This window comes from Labeo rohita, chromosome 10 (genome assembly GCF_022985175.1).
Source record: "Labeo rohita strain BAU-BD-2019 chromosome 10, IGBB_LRoh.1.0, whole genome shotgun sequence".
In the NCBI taxonomy this organism is placed as follows: Eukaryota; Metazoa; Chordata; class Actinopteri; order Cypriniformes; family Cyprinidae; genus Labeo; species Labeo rohita.
This window is the reverse complement of record NC_066878.1, coordinates 17,149,514-17,171,876: the sequence shown is the minus strand read 5'-3', so window position 1 is coordinate 17,171,876 and position 22,363 is coordinate 17,149,514. Positions and strand designations below refer to the sequence as shown.

Here is a 22,363-nt window from a genome sequence, read left to right as displayed (position 1 = left end):
CTGCTTAGTTGTCAAAACAAAGATCTCATCTCAAAGCATAACACACCTTAAAATAGTCACTCTTGTCTTGAATCCAGTAGGACCGAATTGTAGAAGAACAATCCAGATGTTTATTTTTTTTTTACTCACTCCAGCTCAAAAAGACACCATTTATTTTTCTTAAAGGTACACCAAGTATTTTTCAAACAAAGAAATGAATGGTACTTTTAATAAATCTTTCAAATGGTAACACTTACATTGAAGATGATGTTTTATTACACATTGGGCAGGTCACTCCATCAAGGTGGAATGAAACTTTATCCAAAAAATTAGGCCAAATATTAACTAAATGGCTTAAACTGGCCTAAATAAGCAAATTATTAGAAGTTGAAGAACTAGAAGTTGTGAATTGCATAAAATGAAAATGCAACTATTAATTTCTTTTCTTTTTCTTTTTTTGCCACATGGAACAATAAAGGAGAAATTTAGCAGAATGTTCAACCTTATCTTTTCCATACATTAAAGTAGTGAGTTGCTCCAAAAAGGACACGACAGGTTATTTATTGATAATACTAAAAGGCCAGCTGGTTCTTGCAATTCTCGTAATTGAAAGTGGCAAGTTGACATGGCAATAACGCCATATGTGAAAGAGCTGCATAAATGTTCTTCAAAACTTTGTTTGAAACAAAATAATAATAATGATAATAAAAAAAAAACAGAATTCCCCTCCAACTATCAGTTATATAACACTTTGGGTAAAACCAACCAGAAAAAATAAGGAGAGAAATGAAACGTTTCAGGTAGAAATGAAAAGAACTGACTGATGTTAAACATCAAATGAACCAATTCTGCAAGCATGCTTTTATTATTAGCAAAATATTTGTCAAACATTAAGGATCACAAGGTCATTTCAAAAGATTCTCACGTTAAACATGGCCATGTGTTTATATTTGACAAATGTGGCATGCATGTGAAAGTCTGAAGGAGACAAAATGTGTTTTACAATTTCCTTAAATGCATTTCTCGCAAGCCCTTTGGCGCTGACGTTGGCCACCGCTGTGCTAGAACATCAGACAACTTATCTTCCTTTCAAACCGCGAGAAAAACCTCTAAATCAGCATGATAGACAACAAAACCCAACAAGCTGTCATACACACTAGCTATATTTATGTTTGCACTCAAAACAACTTAATTGGACCCGCTTGTTTGATTGTTTTAATTAGTTACATGGCTGAGAACCATGATGGTTTTACTCAGCTTGCGGTTGTGAAAGACAAAAGGCAAAATCAAGACAATGAACAAATATAAGACATCAGAGTGAGGATGGCTGTCAGATTGGTCCAGATTTACACCCACAACAAAGCCTAAAACAAACCATTTCAGCACTTTTGTACCCAGTATGGCTTCACGAAAAAAGCTTCTAGAAGATAAATACAAACACTCACCGATGTAGTTCTTTGACACGGCCACTTCCCTGATTTCAATATGAACCGATCCTTTTGGTATCTGGACGACCTCCATGTAACCTGCAAAATGCACAATTTGATATAGAAAATAAAGCAAAACTGAATTTCACTCATATAACAGCACTATTTTGCAGCTGTCTGTAAATGTACATACATGTACGTCTTGTTTTAGCAGCATGTTTTTAGCAACACGAGTGCCACAAACCACAATGGCATTATATTTAGGTCATGATGGTTGCCTAATCAACTAGTCCACCCAACATGTGCATTTAGTTTTTATATTTTTAGTGCTACTTAAATTAGCAAGTTTTATCTTTGAATTTATCCCCTTTAAAGCACTAATACACTAAAAAAACACACAATTTGTTGAGTCGACAAAAATAATTTGTTACACTGCTGGGTAAGTTACCCAGCTGCCTTCAAATTTTAAGTTGAATCAACTCAGATATCTAAATTGTCACTTAGTACAACTTAACATTTCATGTTGACTAATCTTTTTTGAGTTGACTAAAAAAAATTAAGGCAGCCAGGTAACAAATTATTTTAAGTATATTTAAGTACTCAACAGTGTACTTCATTTACATCATTGACTGCTTTAGCCACTGTCATTTTTTAATGAAAGTTGAGTAGTTTCCCAGATTTCAAATCACTCTGTAACTCCAGAAAGAAAATCAAATGTTTTTTTTTACTTTTTCATGCATTTTCATTTCCAAGAATTAATTTGTAACCCCATCTTATTGGCTTTATCTTTATGGCTAATTCTTATTAGTTCCATCTAGTGTTTTTTGTAAACTATTCCGACAAGGAGATTTTGATTAGAATCCCAGCGTGTTCAAAGAAACCCTAACTAACTAGGCAACAGCAAAATCATTACAAGAGAAGAATCTACACTGTACCCTTCACTCCCCCTTAAAGTTACAGATGATTTACCAGCTATACCTTAAAAGGAGAAAACAGTCCCTTACCACAGAGAATACTTTTGGATGCAGCCCGACAACGTGTGCAATATTACAAGTTTTATTGATTCTCTCACTGGATGATGCAATTAATACTCATATATTGTGTTACCGCTTCTATTTTGACAACTTGTTTCTTGACCCAAAAACAAAAGCTTTATCATTGGTTGTCTGATGAAAAAAAAAAACCACAGCATTTCCATGAAAAATGTCGAGTTTGGCCAAAGCACCCCGTTGGCCCCCTGACAGGAGCCACTGCCAAAAAGACAATGCGTTCCTCCGCTTGCTTGCACTGTGCTTTCTTCAAGTGGGATTTCTCTAGTGGAAAGCGATTAAAAACTTGTCGCGTTTGGCAAGTGTGCGGCGCGCTCTCTGGAATGGGATTCTGAAGGGAGAGATTGGTCGTGGTGCTCCTCTTCTTTCATACAACTCAGCAGTGGCTTGTGGATTTCACCACAATGTATTTTATGTTTTTCAACGGCTTCAGAAATGTCAAATATTCAAAGCAATATGGGCACTAACAGTAGGGACAACTGCCCCAGACATACGCTCAAACCCATTGGTGACAGGACATCTTAAGGCCTGGATATACCTACGACAGTTCTTTTTCCGTATATATATATAACCTAGAAAACCTAGAAATATGTGCGCTATTGAAGTGTCTGTGGAGTGTGGAAGATGTACAGCGGTGCACTTACTGCATGACAGATGGAGGTGCCAGTGCAGTCACTTGCTCTTAAAATACTCCGTCATTTTTGGTCATACAGATAAAAGTAGTACATCTTTGAATTTGTAAAGGCTCTACGTTTATTTGTGTGCACTCGGAATAACAACAAAATGTTGCGCTTTTGTAAAATAATTAAAGCAAACAGGATGTGCTTTCTGCCATCTAGGTCTCTGTAAAATTAAGAGAAAATCTATGTATATGCCTTACAGACATGAAAAATACCTATAGAGAGTAAAATGTGTACTTTTAAATGAACCAATTCAAACAGAAAATAAATATTCTCAAATTATGTAATTCGTATGAAACATGCATACAGGTCATCACTACCGTGATGATGAGTCAGTGTTGCCGACTTCATCTCTTAAGCCGAAAACAAAGCAAGCGCTAATTTATCAAATTTTCAAAATGTTATTGCAGTCTCCTTGGTTTTTTTCCCTGACACTTTCGTAAATATTATATCTGCTGGGGCTTGAGTGCTTATTAGGCTATGTAGGCTATTAAAGGTCCATTATTATGACTTATATGGTTTATTAATAAACATGCGACTATTAATCGACTAATGCTTAAAATGAACTACTGCTAGTCGAACAGAAAAATCTTTAGTCGAGGGCAGCCCTAGTGAATACACCGATGCCAAAATATGTAAATATGCGCCGCCAGAATTGGGGAAAGTTACTAAGTAAGTAATGCATTACAGTATTGTGTTACTCCATAAAAAATTAACAAATGGCATTACTCAGTTGCTCTTTCTGACAAATAATGCATTACATTACTTTTGTGTTCCTTTTTGACACCTGGACCGGGCTTGCTTTAATAACAAAAAAACCCAAAAGTTATGTTTTGCAAACAGGATGTGCTATCTGCCATCTAGGTGCTGTGCACTTTGTTCTCAGTAACAAAATAAACAACAAAAAACACAATGGTGAGAAAACAGCTGTTAAGAAAGCATTCGATCGTAGCAATGTGGATGTTTGCACCAAGTCACAACACATTTATCAATATAACACTTTATACAATAAATTGCTTTAGAGTAGGGTGAGCATAGCTCCTTTTTGTCCAGACACGAATTGGTCGTGATTTGGAAATTACGGTTTTGTTTTTCAATTGTTTTCATGCTTGCTTAAAAAAAGCAATCTGACCAAAAGCGTGCAGGCACTGCACATAATCGACCAATTGTGGCATGCAAGAAAGTAGGATCTATAGAAAATGGTCATAGCAATGTCAATAGGAAAATAAAGCCAAAAATCTGGACATTTTAGGCAATTTAGAAATCCTGAGTAGAGTTCCACATCAAGGCGGATCACAACCAGCTATTGCGTAATCGCTATGCACCAACGGTAGTTCAAACATGTTTACCAGCCGGAGTGAATCCTCCAGAAAGTTTGCTTTGGCAAGCTTTTTTGAAGTCTCAAAACAAACTCCAAATGAATGTGTCAGAATGTCTGTTGTGTTTTGTCACACCGTTTTGTTCTTCGCTTTCACATTAAGTATATGGGGGCCTTTAGTAACTCTCCAGTTCATGGTTCAATGCAACCTTTGATTAAACCTTTCAATATTTGTGCTACACCAACTCGATACACCTAGTAGATTTTCCAACACATTCCCATGGCAATGCGTAATAGTTCATACAAGATGGTGAAATGGTAAGATATTGAATATGTGTTATTTACGATGAGTGTATAATCAGTGACCTCCTGACCTCCTCTGGGCAGCGAATCGTTGAACAGTCCTTCAGTGACCTCACACGTACTGCCGTCCCCACCACACACACGGCATCTGTCCTCTTTGGCATCCGAGCCCAGGATGTTATCACAGCCAACATGCTGGAAAGACACAGAGGCAGAGTGTTTCAGTGCAGGGGAACACGGTCTAGGCATTCTCAGATCATTCACACAGCTGTATTAAGTCAGAATGTGACATGAAAAGATGAATGGCTCTGGTTTTGCTTCAGGGGCGTGATTTTACACTGGACACCAACATAGTAACAAAATTATTTACAGCATTCTACAAAATTAAATAAAAATGTCCTTTAAATCAAACAGTGAAATTCGTTGATATGACAGGCTGATTATGAAAATTGACATTTTTGTAAGTGCATAAACAATAGCAGAAGCATGAGTAACACTATTTATATTTCTAGTGTTTTGTTTCTAAATGTCAATTGAATTTTGTTGGTTTTATGCTCTTGGCAGCCAATAATTCACCACACAAAACACATTGTGGTCAGCACAAACCAGGTTTATTCATGTTGTGTCAAATTTTCTTTCATCTTGCATGGTTTTGTTCATGAGGGCATGTCACGCAACCTGTCCATGTTGGCATTTGTCTAACTTGACTGGCTTCTACCAAATTACAGGTGAATTTGTGCCAAAATACCATTGAGTCTGACTGGGCACACAACCTTTGATGTACAAAAATGGCAATACACGCTAAATTCCTACCATATTGGTTAACTGCCAATATTATATATGTATATATATATATATATATATATATATAAAGTGAATTTAAAAAATGGTCATTTAAGACCATTAAATGTCAGCAATATCAATATGTCTTTTTAAACTATGAATTAAATACATTTTTCACATTTTTCACATTGCACCTTATAATGTTGTTAGGCCTTAATTCATTTGTTGCATTAGTTGCTTAAATATTAGTTTTTTTGGTAATTATTTGTGAAATTTAGTAGCAATTTCTGGGACAAAGTACAGTAAATCCTACATAATTTTTTCCCCATTCATGCACGATTATATGGTTAGCTGCATTTTATGAATTGAATTTAACATTGTTTTATCCCTGCTCAGAAAAGACAGGTGACCCATTTTTGGGTTTTGACTGACCAGCTGCAAATCACTGGACTAGACATAAGATTGATTACAGTTTTATTTTGTTTTGGATATTCCCTGTGCAACTCTTGTGCATGCCTTTACTTACATTATTATTAAACCATAAGGGTCTCATCCAAAATGCAATGAGAGGTTGTTGGGCGCAGCACAGATTGATTCCGCTGAGTATAAAAGAACATTGTGTGCATTTCATCGCTCCAAATCAGATCAAAGAGGAAACCTTGGGGATCAATTAAAATAGTATCTTAAACCGCATAAATCAAGGATGTGGACAACAATGTGTGAGACTAACAAATACCAAACTACAGACAAAATCTTTTCTACAGATTTCAAAATCCATTTTAACCCTAAAATAAACAATGTGTTGCACTATTACGTCAATTTGGTTTGTTATACAAATGATATTGTAAGTGAATTAAATATCACACTCCAGCGGCTCACCCGCTTTTCTAACTAACTTGGGAAAACACAATTCGATTCCAAACTGTACTGTCCTGATAAGAGGTTCAGCCCCTTCGACACCAGCCTTTATTTAGATTTCATTGTTCTGTGTTTGTGATTGGCTACATTTTGTAGACTGTCCGTCTGAGGCCATTAGTGTCTGATAAACAAAGATAATTCAACATTTTAGACCACAAGGGCCACATAAAAACAGAAATCTATGAAATATAGTACAAACAAACCACACAATTTTACATTTATGCATTTGGCAGATGTTTTAAACCAGACGACTTGATAACTCATAACTTCCATTATTAGCTACGCTCGTTCCTGTTGCATGTCCTCAATCTGACAAACCGTGTGAGCGTTCCTATTTCAGCCACTAGGTGTGAATATTACATACTGGACCTTTTACAGGGGTCATCGGATGCCCATTTTCCACAAGTTGATATGATTCTTTAAGGTCTTAATGAAAAGTCTATAATATACTTCGGTTAAAAATTCTCAATGGTAGTGTAAAACAACACCCTTTTTACCTTGTCAAAATCAGCTCTGCAAAAATCATCTCATTCTGGTCGGGGATGCTTTAAATGGAAATGAGCTCTGCTCGTCCCACCCCTCTTTTCTCTCTGTGGAGTGACGAGCCTGTATACTTTAGCCACATTTAGCTGCATTTAGCCGCTAAACTTGCTATCTAGCACATTATTAGGAAAGGTGATCGCAAAGATTTATAAAAAAAAACCCTTATACTCACTTCTGCTGTAAGTGAAGCTGGATCATGAATGATACACACGAACATAGATGGATATATGTAGATCACAAACAAACATAATCCACTGCATCTTCAGCAGCTCAGATGTTGCGAGTAAATGACGACCACTACTTTCATTATTACATCCAGCAACACAACACCTCAATCACTCAATTATTTTCCAACTTACATCCCTGCTCCGGCATCAAAACATGGAGGTTGGACTGTTACAACTGATCTGAGGTAAGACACTCATGTCAATCAACTATCGTGCGAGCGGCCTCTGTGGGTGTGACGCCACAACGACAGGCATCTGAGAATGGCTCGATTTGAAAAAGGGGATATTATTTTTACAGATTAATTAAAAACCACTGCATGGATTTTTATCATTATAGGGTAGATTTGTACATACACTGCCAACACACATTAATGTTCAAACAGCATGTAAAAGTGAACTTAGCATCCGATGACCCCTTTAAATAGTAATATTTACAGTAGTATATACTACACATTATGGAGTATGCTGGTACTCCATTATGAACTCAACATTAGGGTGTTGAAAAAAGTATACAAATGGAGGCCTGGATAATGTGGCAGATTTTAGAAGCATGCATTCTTGCATGTTTTACCCACAATCCCTGCATGAGAGAAGAGATTGCCACCACTCTTGCCACAAGAACTTCAGCTAGATACTAATGCTAACATGCCAAACAGCAAATAACAAGGGTGTGTAAGATACCAAGATGTAATTCATGTCCCAATACTATTGAAGGCCCTACCTCACTTGTCTTTTTAGTGGGTTGAAGTACTAGGATGCATTTGGGATTTTATGATCCCATGACATGGTGCTTCTCATACAGTAAATTCTCTGTAAAAAATGGTTTTGGGATTAGGGATGTAGACTGACCTTGCACTCTCCGTTGATGCATATGTCCAGCGAGTCGGCCTGGCAGCGCGTGCCGTCGATGACAGCGGGCGAACGCTCGGTGTAGAAGTTGTAACCCTCAGCCAGACAGTTCAACGCACACGGTTTCACTCCACCTGAGAAACACAGTGAGTTTATCGTCAAACAGCTGATGTCACTCTCTCGAACACCAGTGGGACCTTTTATCAGGTTATTGATGGGTCCCAAGGTCCTCAAGAACTCCTTCACGGCCCAGCAGTGTCAAAGAGGCGGCCACGATTTATGTCATACGATAAACTGAAAATCTATACGGAATAACAGAGTCAATCTCTCGCCTCACCAGTGCATTGATAAGTGATTCGCAGACTGCTTTCCTTGCAACTGTCTCGAGCCAGGGCTCTCAGACGGGGCCCACGGTTTTCTTTTATGCCTTTGTTGATATTAACAATCCAGTCAAAGCACTCGAGCACAAGAGAGGCATTACTCATAGTGGAATCTGAACGTTTTGCCTGACATCATTACTGCAAAGACACGGGGAGAGATTAACAGAGCTGCCAACAAAAATCATGGAGACATCGACAAAGGTTATCGCAGACTTTACAAGCGGAGTTCACCTCCAAAATGAGTTTTAAGAGCCAAACAATTGGTAATGATAATGCTTATTACAGGGCAGCGAGATAAGGAGACGATTGAGTCGACTGTGAACTTCCTGTCAGAATGTTTTGGAAATGCCTCTCGATCTCTTGCAGTTTTTCTTTGTTTATTGGGTTCGGGCCATTCTGTTGTAAACAAGAAATGCACCCTTCCCTCAGGGTTTCCTGCTGCACTCTGAAAATGCATCAGAGAAAGACTCAATGAAACCACAAAGGGGTCAAAGGTGGTGGTAGTGTTTGATTTGCTCTAATATTAATTTAATTAAATTATATGCCGATAAATTAAACAAATCACAATTATTTTCTGAGAAAAGCTCCCTAAAGAAGATCATTTGTAAATGTTACAAGACGAAAAAGCATTAAATGAACAGTTTGCAAAAAAAGTTGTCCATTTATTGCGTGTTTTATTTATTTTTTACTTACTATTACTATGTATATGAATATATAGTATTATTATTGTTATTATAAATATTATACATACGCCTACATCCAAGTATATACATATAAATACACAAGTAAATATTTCAATAATTAATCATGCTGTTGCTAGCTTGCGTTTTTTATATTTACTATTATTTACTATTTAACTAATAATTAGTTGCAATAAATGTAGGTGATCGTTCACACAAGGACATCTTTGTACCTTTTTTTACCCCTAATAGGTACATATTAGTACCTTAAAGTACACACACACATATAGTATTATTATATACATATAAATATACAGGTAAATAATCAAAACGTTTATTGGTAATATGCATTACTAAGAACTTCATTTGGACAACTTTAAAGGCGATTTTCTCAGTATTTGGATTTTTTTGCACCCTCAGATTCCTGATTTTCAAATAGCTGTATCTCAGCCAAATATTGTCTTATTCTAACAAACCATACATCTTATTTATTCAGCTTTCAGATGATGTATAAATCTCAATTTCGAAAAACTGACACTTATGACTCGTCTTGAGGTCCAGAGTCACATATAATATTACATTTTATAAAAAAAAGACAATCTTGCTTGTGTGAAATTATTTTTTATATTTATTTTTATTTACTATTTTACTAGTAATTAGTTGCAATAAATCTAAGCGATCATACACACAAACCTGTATGATGTTCTTTTTTCCTTTTGAGTTTCTTTCTTTCTTCTTTTCTGTTTTTGTCCCATACAGTCAAGTCAGTGGTGTCCAAAACATCATTAGACTCCACTGAATATTCGTGTTATATTTTGCCAAAAAAAAAAAAAAAGGAAACATTTTTTCTAAATAACTGATTTTATGCTCCACAGAAGAAAGTCAGGTTTGGAATGACATGCCAGTGAGCAAATGATGACAGAATTGTCATTTTTGGGTGGACTATTGCATTATATTGACAGGCCTAATTGTCACACTTTAATTTGCAGATCTGACCTCTCTGAGAAACCTGTGTACATACACAGTCAAACACACACACACACACACACACACTAGCACTAGCACTACATGGTGTTCTAGCTGGAATCTGAAGAATTTTCAGCCCATCAAAGAGACTTCCACAGTGTTGGTGTTAGCAGGGTACACAAAGCAAGCCAGTATGTATACTGTCACTGAAGCCCAGACTTTGGGAGGGCTATGGGAGAGAGCGGCTCCCTCTGTAGCCCATTGCTCTGCTTTTGGGATGGGAACCTACCTCCAGTGTACGGCTTCCAGTTGTAGTACTTCCCACGGAAAGGCATGCTGTCGAAATCGGCACACTGCTTCTCCCTAAAGTCACATGATCCTGCTGGACAAGCCTGCGATCGAACAATAAAATAACTGGCGGTGAATGAACCGTTAAAAATGCATTCAGATGCTACTCTCATTTTTACTATATCTTATGGAGTATTTATAAAACTTTCATTTTACCCCTCACTGATCAATGTCATCCAAGATGTTCATGTCTTTCTTTCTTCAGCAGCATACTTTTTAACCACAAATGCTCGTCTTGCACTAGCTTGAATTCACATGTTGGAAAGGTCACACGTGCTGTAGGTGGAAGTACCAACCCAGTGTTTACAAAGTGAACATGCACAGAAAGTCAAATGCCTTTTACAAAAAAGGTAAAACAATGATGTCGGATGATTTTAAAGTTGGAGGAGAAAATGAGATGGGTTTTTTTTGCCCTACTCTACCTGTTTGAACCAAAAAACAGATGAAGAACTAACCAAGCATGACCTTTCCAACGTGATTACATAATGTGTTAAGACACGCATGTGCATCACAGAGCTAGTGCAAGATGAGCATTTGTTTTTTTGTTTTTTTTTAGAAAACAACCAACTGTTTTGCTAGATAAGACCCTTATTCCTCGGCTGGGATCATGTAGAGTCTTTTGAAGCTGTATTAAAACTGCAAATTGGACCTTCAACCTGTTGATCCCAACTGAAGTCCCATTGGAGAAAAATCCTGGAATATTTTCCTCAAAAACCTTAATTTCTTTTTGACTGAAGAAAGAAGGACATTAACATCTTGGATGACACAGGGGTGAGTAAGTTATAAAGAATCATAAAGAAATGTGAATTAAGAAGTGAACTAATCCTTTAAATAGTGTCACACGTTTCCTACTGCCACTTTTTAATGAAAACTCCCATAGCATGACCTCACTATACACACTTTTAAAAATAAAGGGTGTTTTCAAAGCAATGCAGTAGAGGAATCATTTTGGGTTCCCCAAAGAACTTGTGAGTGAACAGTTCTTTAAAAAATAACCATTTTTTAATACTCTAAAGAACCTTCTCCACTATAAAGAACTTCATGTAGAATTCAAAGATTCCATGGATGTTCTTCGTAGAACAATAGATGCCAATTAAGAGACTTTTTTTAAGAGTGTAGAGGTTTTTTGAGGTGGCCAGTGTTATTTGGGCACCAGAGCCAGACATTTTCCATTTAATTTTGGCTAAAAAGCTCTGCTGGTCTCATTTCACCACATGATCTTTTTCTCCACTGGTTGATACAACACTCTCTGGCAAACTCCAGACAAGGTTGCACAAGGTTCATTTTTAGTAATGGCTAGTTTTGTACCACAGTCCCACAGGTCGATATTGTGCAGAGCTCTTGATATGGTTGACCGCTGTACCTCTACTCCATTCTCAACTACTCAACTCCTTCGAACCTCTCATTGTCTTCTGCATGACGTCTCTCACAGGTTTTAATGAACAATATTTTCATGGCAGACGTATAATATATATTTTTTTACTTTAACAAAATTTTATATTATATATAATATTTTAGTAAATAAAATGTAAGAAAATAAAATACATATTTATTTATTTTATTAAATAAAGTATATTATTTTTTATTTCATTTTTTTTCTTTCTTTAAAGGTTAAATCTGTAAAAACTTGTAAAATTATAAATCAAAATCTATATTTACATTTTATCTAAAGGAAAAGTCCACTTCCAGAACAAAAATTAACAGATAATTTATATACCCCCTTATCAACTAAGATGTTTAATTCTTTCTTTTTTCAGTCGATAAGAAATTATGTTTCTTGAGGAAAACATTTCAGGATCTTTCTTCATATAGTGGACTTCAATGGTGCCCCCAAGTTTGAACTTCCAAAATGTAGTTTAAATGCAGCTTCAAATGACTCTAAACGATCCCAGCCGAGGAAGAAGGGTCTTATCTAGTGAAACGATCTGTCATTTTCAAAAAATATTGACAATTTATATACTTTTTAACCTCAAAAGCTCGTCTTGTCTAGCTCTGTGATGCGCATGCGTAGTCTGTGTAATCCGGGTCAGTACAGTTAGGGTATGTTAAAAAACTCCCGTCTCATTTTCTTCTTCAACATCAAAATCATCCTACATCGTTGTTTTACATTTTTTTTGTAAAGGGCCTTTGATCTTCTTTGCATGTTCACTTTATAAACACTGGGTCGGTACTTCTGCAGTGATGTAGGATGATTTTGAAGTTTAGGAAGAAAACGAGATGGGAGTTTTTCGACATACCCTAACTGTATTGACGGTATTGAACCGGAGTTCATGCAGGCTTAGACAAGACGAGTGTTTGAGGTTAAGAAGTATATAAATTGTCAATTTGTTTTGAAAATGACTGATCGTTTTGCTAGATAAGACCCTTCTTCCTCGGCTGGGATTATTTAGAGCCATTTTAAACTGCATTTAAACTGCATTTTGGACGTTCAAACTCAGGGGCACCATTGAAGTCCACTATATGGAGATTCCTGATTTTTTTTTTCCTCAAGAAACATAATTTCTTATAGAGAAACCGAAGAAAGAAAGACACAAACATCTTGGATGACAAGGTTCTTTAAAGAACCTAGAAAAACTTGCTAGAGAATAGGTAATAAAAGTAAAAGAATAATAATCTGACTGAATTGGCTCATTTGTGAATACAAATGATTATTTTTCATGTCTTTTTGCCTCTTATAATTAAAAAAAAATCTCTTCTCTGAAAAATTGACGTAAAAAATGATGTGCATTGTGTAATGAACTCTCAATGTTATTTAAACATTATTCCTCTAAATCAAATTAAATTTAATATGCGACTCGACTTGGCCTCTTTCCATCACAGCATTGTTATTAACCCTAGTCACCATGTAAACTGGCGGATCATGGAGTCAGCAGTGAGCGAAGGCGTGCGGATTAGCTCATTGTTTTGAGAAGTAGAACAAATGATAGCAGACCTTTGCTTGGTACTGAACAATGGCCGTGGCTGGAACCAGAGCCACAGGGGGGCCGTATCCTCAGTGACTTAATAATTTCAAAACCACAGCCATAATAAATCCAGACAATGGAATGCTGCACATAAACATGCTAGAAAGTGGTTGTCCCCTTCAAAAGCTTCATTTGGATTTTAGGAGGTCAAAGAACTAATTACATTATATCTGTAATGGGCTCATTGTTTTATAAGCGCCGAACCATCGCTGAGCTGCTGTCGAAAGCCCCCAGAATCTGATCGGATGTCACCAATAGTCCATATCCACAACACGTTTGTGTTGGACAGCACACATTCATTTTCAGTGCTTGGGAGTGCTGTTTGTTTTCCAAAGTACACATTTGCTGCTTGTGCTTAACTGTTATTTTTAATATTTGTGGTAGAAAGGCTGCCTAACAAGCTCAGTTTTCACCTTAAAGACCCCATAATGTCCTGTGGTGACGTATTTTCTTCGAAAAGGAAGACATGTGACACTGAAGACTGGAGTAAATTATTTTAAAATACATTTAAAATAACTGTTTTATAGATATTGTATAGAAAACGGTACAAAAAATATAAACAACACTGGGTGCTTTTAAATGTTAAAGTCAACAATCAATCATAATGATTCTGCGGCCTGACAAAGCAAAACTAAGAGATGTAACTCACGTCAGTGTTACACGATCTGTAGCGCTTCCTCTCTCCGAGACAGTACTTCCCTCCACCTGTCGGCCTGAAAGAGAAAGAATAAAAAAGACTCATGAGGTACCATCATGAGAGACAGAGAATCTAAGTAAAAATGCATCAACACGCCACTCCAGTCAACACTAGACAGCATCTGTACCGCATTTGCTTTAGCAGAGGAGGGAAAATGGTCTAGTAAGCTCAATCACAACATGCCTGACATACACGCAAACACATACTTCCAGGTCGTAGGCAGAAGCTTAGTGTGTAAAAGATCAGATCAGGTCATCGGATCACACAACTATAGCCAAGTTTGAGATCTGGACTGATCATCTTAAAGGTCATGTGTGTCCATTTTTTCAACATTAAAATTCTTCTTTATGTGCCAGTTCTCACAATTCTGAAATTTTTCATGCAACTCTAAATTTAAATCTCACATTTTTCTAGCAATTCTAAGAAAAAAGTTGGAATGGCGAGATAAAAGCCGTGATATATTAACTCGCATTTGCAAAATCTTGCAATTCTACAATATTTTTATGGCTGTTTCAGAATTTTTTGATGTAGTTTACTCTTTGTGATAAAAGAAACCAACTGTGCTCACCAAATATATATTTACATAAAAATAAAAAAAATACTAGGGAATGAGTAATAAAAGTAAATTAATAATTAAAATAAATGAAAGACATTCTGACTGAATTGGCTCATGTGTAAAAACTTTAATGGTTTTTTCATGATCTTTTTACCTCTTGTAATTACTAAAAAAAGTTTTTAATTAAAAAAAACTGAGGTAAAAAAATTGTGAGCATTGTGCAACTAATGAATAATATCTTGCAATTCTTACTTTTTAACAGAACTTTTTTTTTCTGAATATTGTGCAATTCTAATAAATAAATAAAAAGTCATAATTAACTTCTGTGGTGAAAATAAGTTTCCAGGGAAATAAGCTGATTTGAACAAATTAAAATCACACTTTAGCAGTACATTGATACATTTGTTTGACAATAAATAAATTAAATTGATTAAAGAAATTATGTTTTTTGAGAAAAACATTTCAGGATTTTTCTCCATATAATGGAATTCTATAGTGCCCCCGAGTTTGAACTTCCAAAATGCAGTTTAAATGCAGCTTCAAAGGGCTCTAAACGATCCCAGCCGGAGATCTAGTGATCGGTTATTTTCTTTAAAAAATGTACAATTCATATACTTTTTAACCTCCAACGCTCGTCTTGTCTAGCTCTGTGTGAACTCCCATCTCATTTTCTCCTCCAACTTCAAAATTGTCCTACATCGCCACAGAAGTACTGACCCAGTGTTTACAAAGTGAACATGCAAAAAAAGGTAAAACAGTGATGTAGGATGATTTTGAAGTTGGAGGAGAAAAGTTTGAAGTTGGGAGTTTTTTCGACGTACCCGAACTGTACTGAACCGGAACACAAAGTTCACGCAGAGCTAGACAAGACAAGCGTTTGAGGTTAAAAAGTACATAAATTGTATTTTTTTTTATAAAATAACCAATCGTTTCACTAGATCAGACACTTCTTCCTCGGCTGGGATCATTTAGAGCCCTTTGAAGCTGCATTTAAAATGCATTTTGGAAGTTCAAACTCGGGGGCACCATAGAAGTTCATTATATTGAGAGAAATCCTGAAATGTTTTCCTCAAAAAACATAATTTCTTTATCTTGTAAGTGGACTTTCTGATTTAGGTGACACTGGGGTTGTAAGTTTGTTCATCCCATGTCAGTTTGTTCAGCTCATGGTCATAGCGCCACTAGCTGGTAGGTGGAAGTGTGGCACTCAAAGCAGACTTTGAATTAGTCCTATTATATTTACTCACTTAAATGCTTGCTCCCACAGTCAGTTGTTTTTCCAGAGCTTGTTAATCTCACTTGCAGCTATATTTATATATGCAATTCCACTCTAAGCCAGTAGGAACGCAAGGATGTACTAAGAAGATCTTTCAGCCAAAATCACTGATATATCAGGCTAAAACTAAGGTGTAGTTCATTTCAGCCTTACATGGAGTTCCATTGTTTGAGAGCAAGATGCCCCTTAGGCCAGTGATTTCCAATTCTATAAACAATAATCCCCATAATTAATAACCGGGCCCCTAATAAGCCCCTTGAGTATCCACGTGTTCTATCAAGATTGACTTCAGTTCCATAAATGGGCATTCAGAAAACTCCTCACGCCACAAGCAAATATGAAAAGCCGTTTCCATTTGTGTTTGTTTGACAGAGAGCTCCAGATCTCCAGTGTCTGTTCAGGTTGTTATGACCAGCAGGGCAGTATGCACTTTTTCTCTTTGTCTTATAAAGACTTGATGTATGCATCCAGGACTTTTAGTGAACGGCTAAGCTGTTTGGCCATTTCTCTGCAGGTTATTCTGACCCAAGAGGGCAGTGTAATGAGGTTTGCCAAGGCTTAGGTGAATCTGGCCGTCTTCCTCCGCCTCCCCCCCATGCCGTCTGGCACCGAGAACGGCTGGTTGTGCTGTTTTCTCAGGGCTCGTTCTTAATGAATCCTTTCCAGGGCAGCTTGGCTTGAAGTGCTTGGGTTTCCTTTCTCTCGGGTAGCCAGGTTTTAAGGGCCGATCATCTTACACAGGTGTTACATATTACACCGGCCACACTCCCGCCACTGTCTGCAGTGAGCGAGCACGGATAGAAATTTCCCCAACCACCGGGAATGAAACCTAAACTCCATCTACATCCCAACCTATTTTGAGCTCCTACGGCTACCTATGAAATCTTTGGAGAAAGTACTGCAGTTAAAACACTCTGCACGTAGCACTGAAACCCTATTGTAATTGTTAGAATGGTCACAGATCAGGGATCTCCACATAAAACTGATCGTGCAGACCAAACCATAAGTCGTAGAGACTTGGAGGGATGGTAGTACTCACACCACCTACAATGTGACCAAGGCTCGCCCCAATCGACCTGATGGGGTCGCTACAGCGATCAAAAGTACGAAATCGCTCATATTTCCTAAACCATCAGTCGCAGGCTCAAGTGTCTTATGTTGTTGGATCAGATCATGAGCCTGGCGAAATTTTGGGGTATTTCTCATTTTTTGAAAAACCTACTTTTGCAAACTAGTCCTAGGTTTTTCCCCCGATCTGAGCCAAACCAGTGCAGAAAGATTCTCTGTAGAGTGAATATCAATAATTATCAAAAAAGTTTAACTTTCGACTCACCGTCGCAAAGGGACGCCAAAACGTTCGAAAGGGGCAGGGCCACTTTTAGTAAAATGCCTATAACTCCTCAATGGAATGAGATGGCTACAACTGCGCAACCATTTTGTCCTATCAACATGAAAATCTGTGTGCACAGTCTTGGTCCGAAGTGCCACAAGTGTCTACAAGGACATTTGCATATCTCAGAAAACATGACTGCCATTGGCCGACAAATTTTTAGCACCTGTTAGACTAAGTTAATGGAGGCCGATCAGAACGAAACTCAGTGGGCCTGTTCAACTTACAGCCCCAAAGGTATGAGAGAAATTTGAAAGAAATTGGCCACTGGGGGGGGATCGCATTTTTCAAGGGTGTGAAGGATTGTACGCCACACGGTTTTTCGCACATACACACGATATTCATATCATACGATAGAACTCCTCATTCCAGACAACCTCGCCTCTAGAACCACTGCTGTCAATCAATTCGTTTGTTAAATGATCAAGAAGATGTAAAAACCCTACTTATGCAAACCAGTCCTAGATTTTCACTCAATCTGGAAAAAAACACTGCAGTATAATTTTCTGGACTCTCTAGGCCAATAATAAAGTGCATGAACCTCAGTAATCACTACTTGCAGGTATATTTTAAAAATGTTTTGAAAGAAGTCTCACCAAGACTGTGTTTATTTGTTCAAAAATACAGTAAAAAAATGTCTCCTCCATTTTCTCTTTTTCTCCTGAAAAATAATATGCTGATTTAGTGCTTAATTTTATCAATTATTGTTGATGCTCAATTATTATTAATGGTATTATTTTTAAATATATTCAAATAGAAAACATTTCTTTTAAATTGTAATACTATTTCACAAGAATGTTTTTTTCTGTAATTTTCATCAGACATACAGCTTTGGTAAGCATAAGAGACTTCTTTCAGAAACAATAAAAATCATAATTATTTCTATTACAACTTTGACTGGTAGTGTATCTGAAACTGCAACAGTTGCAGTGAACCACAATGATGTGGACACATTTGCAAAGTTTTGTGGGTAAAAAAATTCCACTGTCTATGTCAATATGTAGAATAGTGTAGGAAGCAACTCACACAGAATTGGCTTTCAAACCAAGCAGGTTTCTGTTGGCCAACCCAGAGAATTCACATGACTTACTTGAACCCATTGCTAAATTGGGAAATATTTCTTTGGGAAATATTTCACCCTCACACCAAATTCCAGACTGTGTGAATTCCTATTGAAATGACTGGATTTTGCCCACAAAAACAAACAAGCAAAATTGAACACCAGTAAATGTGACCACACCACAATAGTATGTCCCAACCGATGTTGTGTCATCAATTCATTTTTTGATTTGTGCACATCTATGAGACTAGTGTGAGCTGTAGTGAGATGGACTAAATGGGGACCTGTTCAGTTTTGTTCTGGCTTACTTTGCCTACTTACGCTGGGCTGTCACAGTGTCGCATGGATGAGGAGACGCCGCCACCGCAGGTACGACTGCACTCGCCCCAGGTGGTCCAGGGTCCCCAGCTTCCGTCCACACTTTGCGGCCATGTCCCAAATGCCACACATTCACCCTGATAGCACCACTGATATACAAAAATAGAGAAATTAATAGAAAAATCAACTTTTCTGCTGTAGAATTTCATTCACATTCTATATTCAGACTGGCACATTGTTAATGTTACGACACGTTATGGACTCTTTTCAGAACTCAATTTGTTTTTTTTTGAGAATGAAGAAAGGTCTAATGGGTTTGGAACAACATGAGGTTGAGTAATTAACAAAAGAATTTTCATTTTTGAGTGAACTACTTGATCGTTTTTTGCTGAACCTTCTTGCAATAGGTATGTCCTCCAAAGTAAAACGCAGCTCTCATTTAAGAGATGTCTCTAGGCTAAATCTTGTTTTGTGTAAACAGTGTCTTCACCTGCTGTCCCTAATCTGAATCCACTCCAGAATAAAAACAGACTCAAGGCTTTGTAATGCTTCAGGACCACATGGAATCTCGACGCACGATCTTATAATCCATCCAGCCCAGGGGACACGAGGACAGGGATTGATGACACTGGAAACTGTCGTCACCGTGCAACTGTGTCAGTAGGTTAAGTTCTGGCTCTTTCTCACTCTCTCTCTCTGTCTGTAGGGATCTGGATGGTTTGTTCTTGTTCTCAGACTTTGTTTCTTTCTCTCATCCACAGACAGAGAACTTGGCAAGAGAAAGGCTGTGTCCTCAGCTACCAGTGTCTGAAATCAGGGTAGTGTGCTAAGACACTAGCAGGCAGGTCCAAAATAACCTCTTAAAGAATGTCTTATCTAACAGATGCTCAGTTGTAAAGCCTGTGAGTGGCCTCTGTTAGCATCATTTTAAGGTAGTGTATAATATGCATGCTTTGAAGGCTGTTTAAAAAGAAAAACAAAACATTACATTGAAATGTAGCAAAACTTTTTTTTTTTTTTTTACAATATTAATAAATTGTACAGACAAAAGTAACATAAGTTACAAATATATAATCTAATAATTAATTGTATTTTAAAGATTATTACATTTTTTTTCAATTTAAGAGATTTTTGATGAAATCCATGAACTTTCTGACCCTGCATAGACAACAACATGACTATCATGTTCAAGGCCCAGGAAAGTAGTAAAGAACATTGTTAAAGTTGTCCATCAATGGTTAAACCATAATTTTATAAAGTTACGAGAATACTTTTTGCGTGCAAAGAAAACAAAAATAACTTTATTCTACAATTTCTTGTCTTTCATGTCATCTACACATTCACAAAAGTATCACAATGCATGTGTTCGAGTTCTCGAGTTTCATCAAAAATGTCTTAATTTGTGTGATGAACGAAATCTCTCACGGGTTTGGAATGACATGAGGTTGAGTAATCAATGACAGAACTGTAATTTTTGGGTGAACTAACTAACGTAAATAGAGTCTATTTCGATTTCATGTTGTCACATCACATTTCATCAGAGAGTGGAAGAGAGGTTTCAGTGACAGATTAAAAATGAACTCTGCCTTGAAATGGGTGGCTTTCTGTCACTGTGCTTCCCAGAGAGTTCGACAGTCATTCTTTACGACGTGACAAATTCATTATCAGTGCCGTTGGTGGAAAGCACATTCAGTAGCATGTGTGGTCACCCCGTTTTCTCTGTCTTTCCATTTCTCGTCTTTCTGGAGCTGGCAGGGCCTCCACTCCATTACACGCTGGGTGAGAAATGGCTGACATTCGTATTCCTTTGATGCGGACCCAGCCAGGGGCAGACATAAGTACGCCACCCGCTAAAAAAAAACAGCGGCTCAACCTGGGGTTCGCTGCTTGTCCAAGACAACGCACAAGAGCTTGGCAGTAAATAGATCCAGTGAGCGAATGGTAACAAAGGCCGACAGCTCGTGGTCCTCGTCCATTCTTTCTCTTGAGCCATCCTACGAATGAGGACAATGGCCACCCTAATCTTTGTTAAAACTGTCTCTCTAACCTGGACCGGCAGAAATGTGAACTGATGACCCAAACGCTGTGTGCATGAGTGAACACTGGGAATAGGCTTTCTTATTCCCATATCTGGTACAATGAAAGCAGGGGCAAATGCCACACCCGTTTCCCACTACCTGCCATTTCATAACCATTCCCATTGCTTAAAGCTTTCTGTCATGGCACACTGACTTACCCCCTTTTCAATGGTGTTGGTCTGGCACAGGGTTCCTTCTGCGGCGGGGATACTGTTGGTGACACAGCGGTTACTTTTGCTAAGGCACCAGAGCTCTCTACACACTTCCTAGGAAAGAAGGCAAAAGCAAGTTGGTCAGAATATATCAATTCTCATGAGGGACCAAAAAAATGGACATATGACCAGTGTGGTGGACTGGTTTCCCCAACTTTTTAAAAGCACACCACAGGACATTGCTTAATTTCTGCACTGAAACAAGAAGTTTGGGTGGGCCATATTGAAAGAATTTTCAGTTTTTAATAGACAGTCGTACGTGGCTGAGAGAGCTCAACACATGCAAATAAAAAAAAGCACTAGCAAACAAAGAAAACGTCTTCATCAGATTGACAACATGTGACCAAATGCAGAAACTCACTGCAAATACTCAGTGTGGTTATACAAATGGTGATCAATACGCCAAAAAAAACATGGTTACTATACTTCTACTATAATAAAATCATGGTTAATTTTCATAAGGGTTGTTGGGGTCCCCTTGAAACCTTTCCGTTGTGGTCTGTGCTCACTTTTCTGTATTCGGTTGCATTGTGCATTTGGAGCGCGTTTCTGTGTTTGGTTGCGTTGTGAGTATTTGGAGCACGTTTCTGTATTTGGTTACGTTGTGAGTATTTGATTAGCATTTCTGTATTTGGTTGTGCCGTTGTGCTAGCAGCTTTGGTTGTGCCATTGTGCTATGTTCGTGTATTTGCATTGTGAGTATTTGCAGTGCGTTTCTGTATTTGGTTGCATTGTGAATATTTGTAGCATGTTTCTTTATTTGATTGCTTTGTGAGTATTTGCAGTGCGTTTCTGTATTTGGTTGCGTTGAGAGTTTTTGCAGTGGTTCTTTTTAAGGGTTATTGGGGTCCCCTTGAACCATTTCTGTTGTGGTCTTTGCTACACTTTTCTGTATCTGGTTGTGCTGTGCGTGTTTGGATCACGTTTCTGTATTTGGTTGCATTGTGAGTATTGGCAGCTTGTTTGATTTGATTGCGTTATGAGTATTTACTGCACGTTTTTGTATTTGGCTGCAATGTAAGTATTTGTAGTGCGTTTCTGTATTTGGCTGCATTGTGAGTATTTGAAATGCAGTTCTGTATTTGTTTGCGCCATTGTATTTGCAGCATGTTCCTGTATTTGGTTGCATCATGAGTATTTGCAGTGCGTTTCTGTATTGGGTTGCATTGTGACTATTTGCAGTGTGTTTCTGTGTTTTGTTGCTGCGTTGTGATTATTTGCAGTGTGTTTCTGTATTGGGTTGCATTGTGACTATTTGCAGTGTGTTTCTGTATTTTGTTGCGGCATTGTGAGTACTTGCAGCACGTTTTTGTATTTGGTTGCGTTGTGACTATTTGCATCAGGTTTCTGTATGAGGTTGCAT

General features: G+C 37.5%; 1 protein-coding gene across 2 annotated transcripts in view; it reads right to left on the bottom strand.

Annotated features, from left to right (window-relative positions):
- Positions 1–22,363, bottom strand: part of adamts6 (ADAM metallopeptidase with thrombospondin type 1 motif, 6) — a 101,173-nt gene that overhangs the window by 28,804 nt on the left and 50,006 nt on the right. For both annotated transcript variants that reach the window (XM_051120275.1, XM_051120276.1), the window contains exons 12-18: positions 20,947–21,054; positions 18,714–18,859; positions 14,063–14,126; positions 10,392–10,494; positions 8,077–8,210; positions 4,828–4,951; positions 1,425–1,505 (exon numbers count right to left, since the gene is read on the bottom strand). In XM_051120275.1, the coding sequence (XP_050976232.1) occupies positions 1,425–1,505; positions 4,828–4,951; positions 8,077–8,210; positions 10,392–10,494; positions 14,063–14,126; positions 18,714–18,859; positions 20,947–21,054 (760 nt within the window). The remainder of the gene's footprint in view (positions 1–1,424; positions 1,506–4,827; positions 4,952–8,076; positions 8,211–10,391; positions 10,495–14,062; positions 14,127–18,713; positions 18,860–20,946; positions 21,055–22,363) is intronic.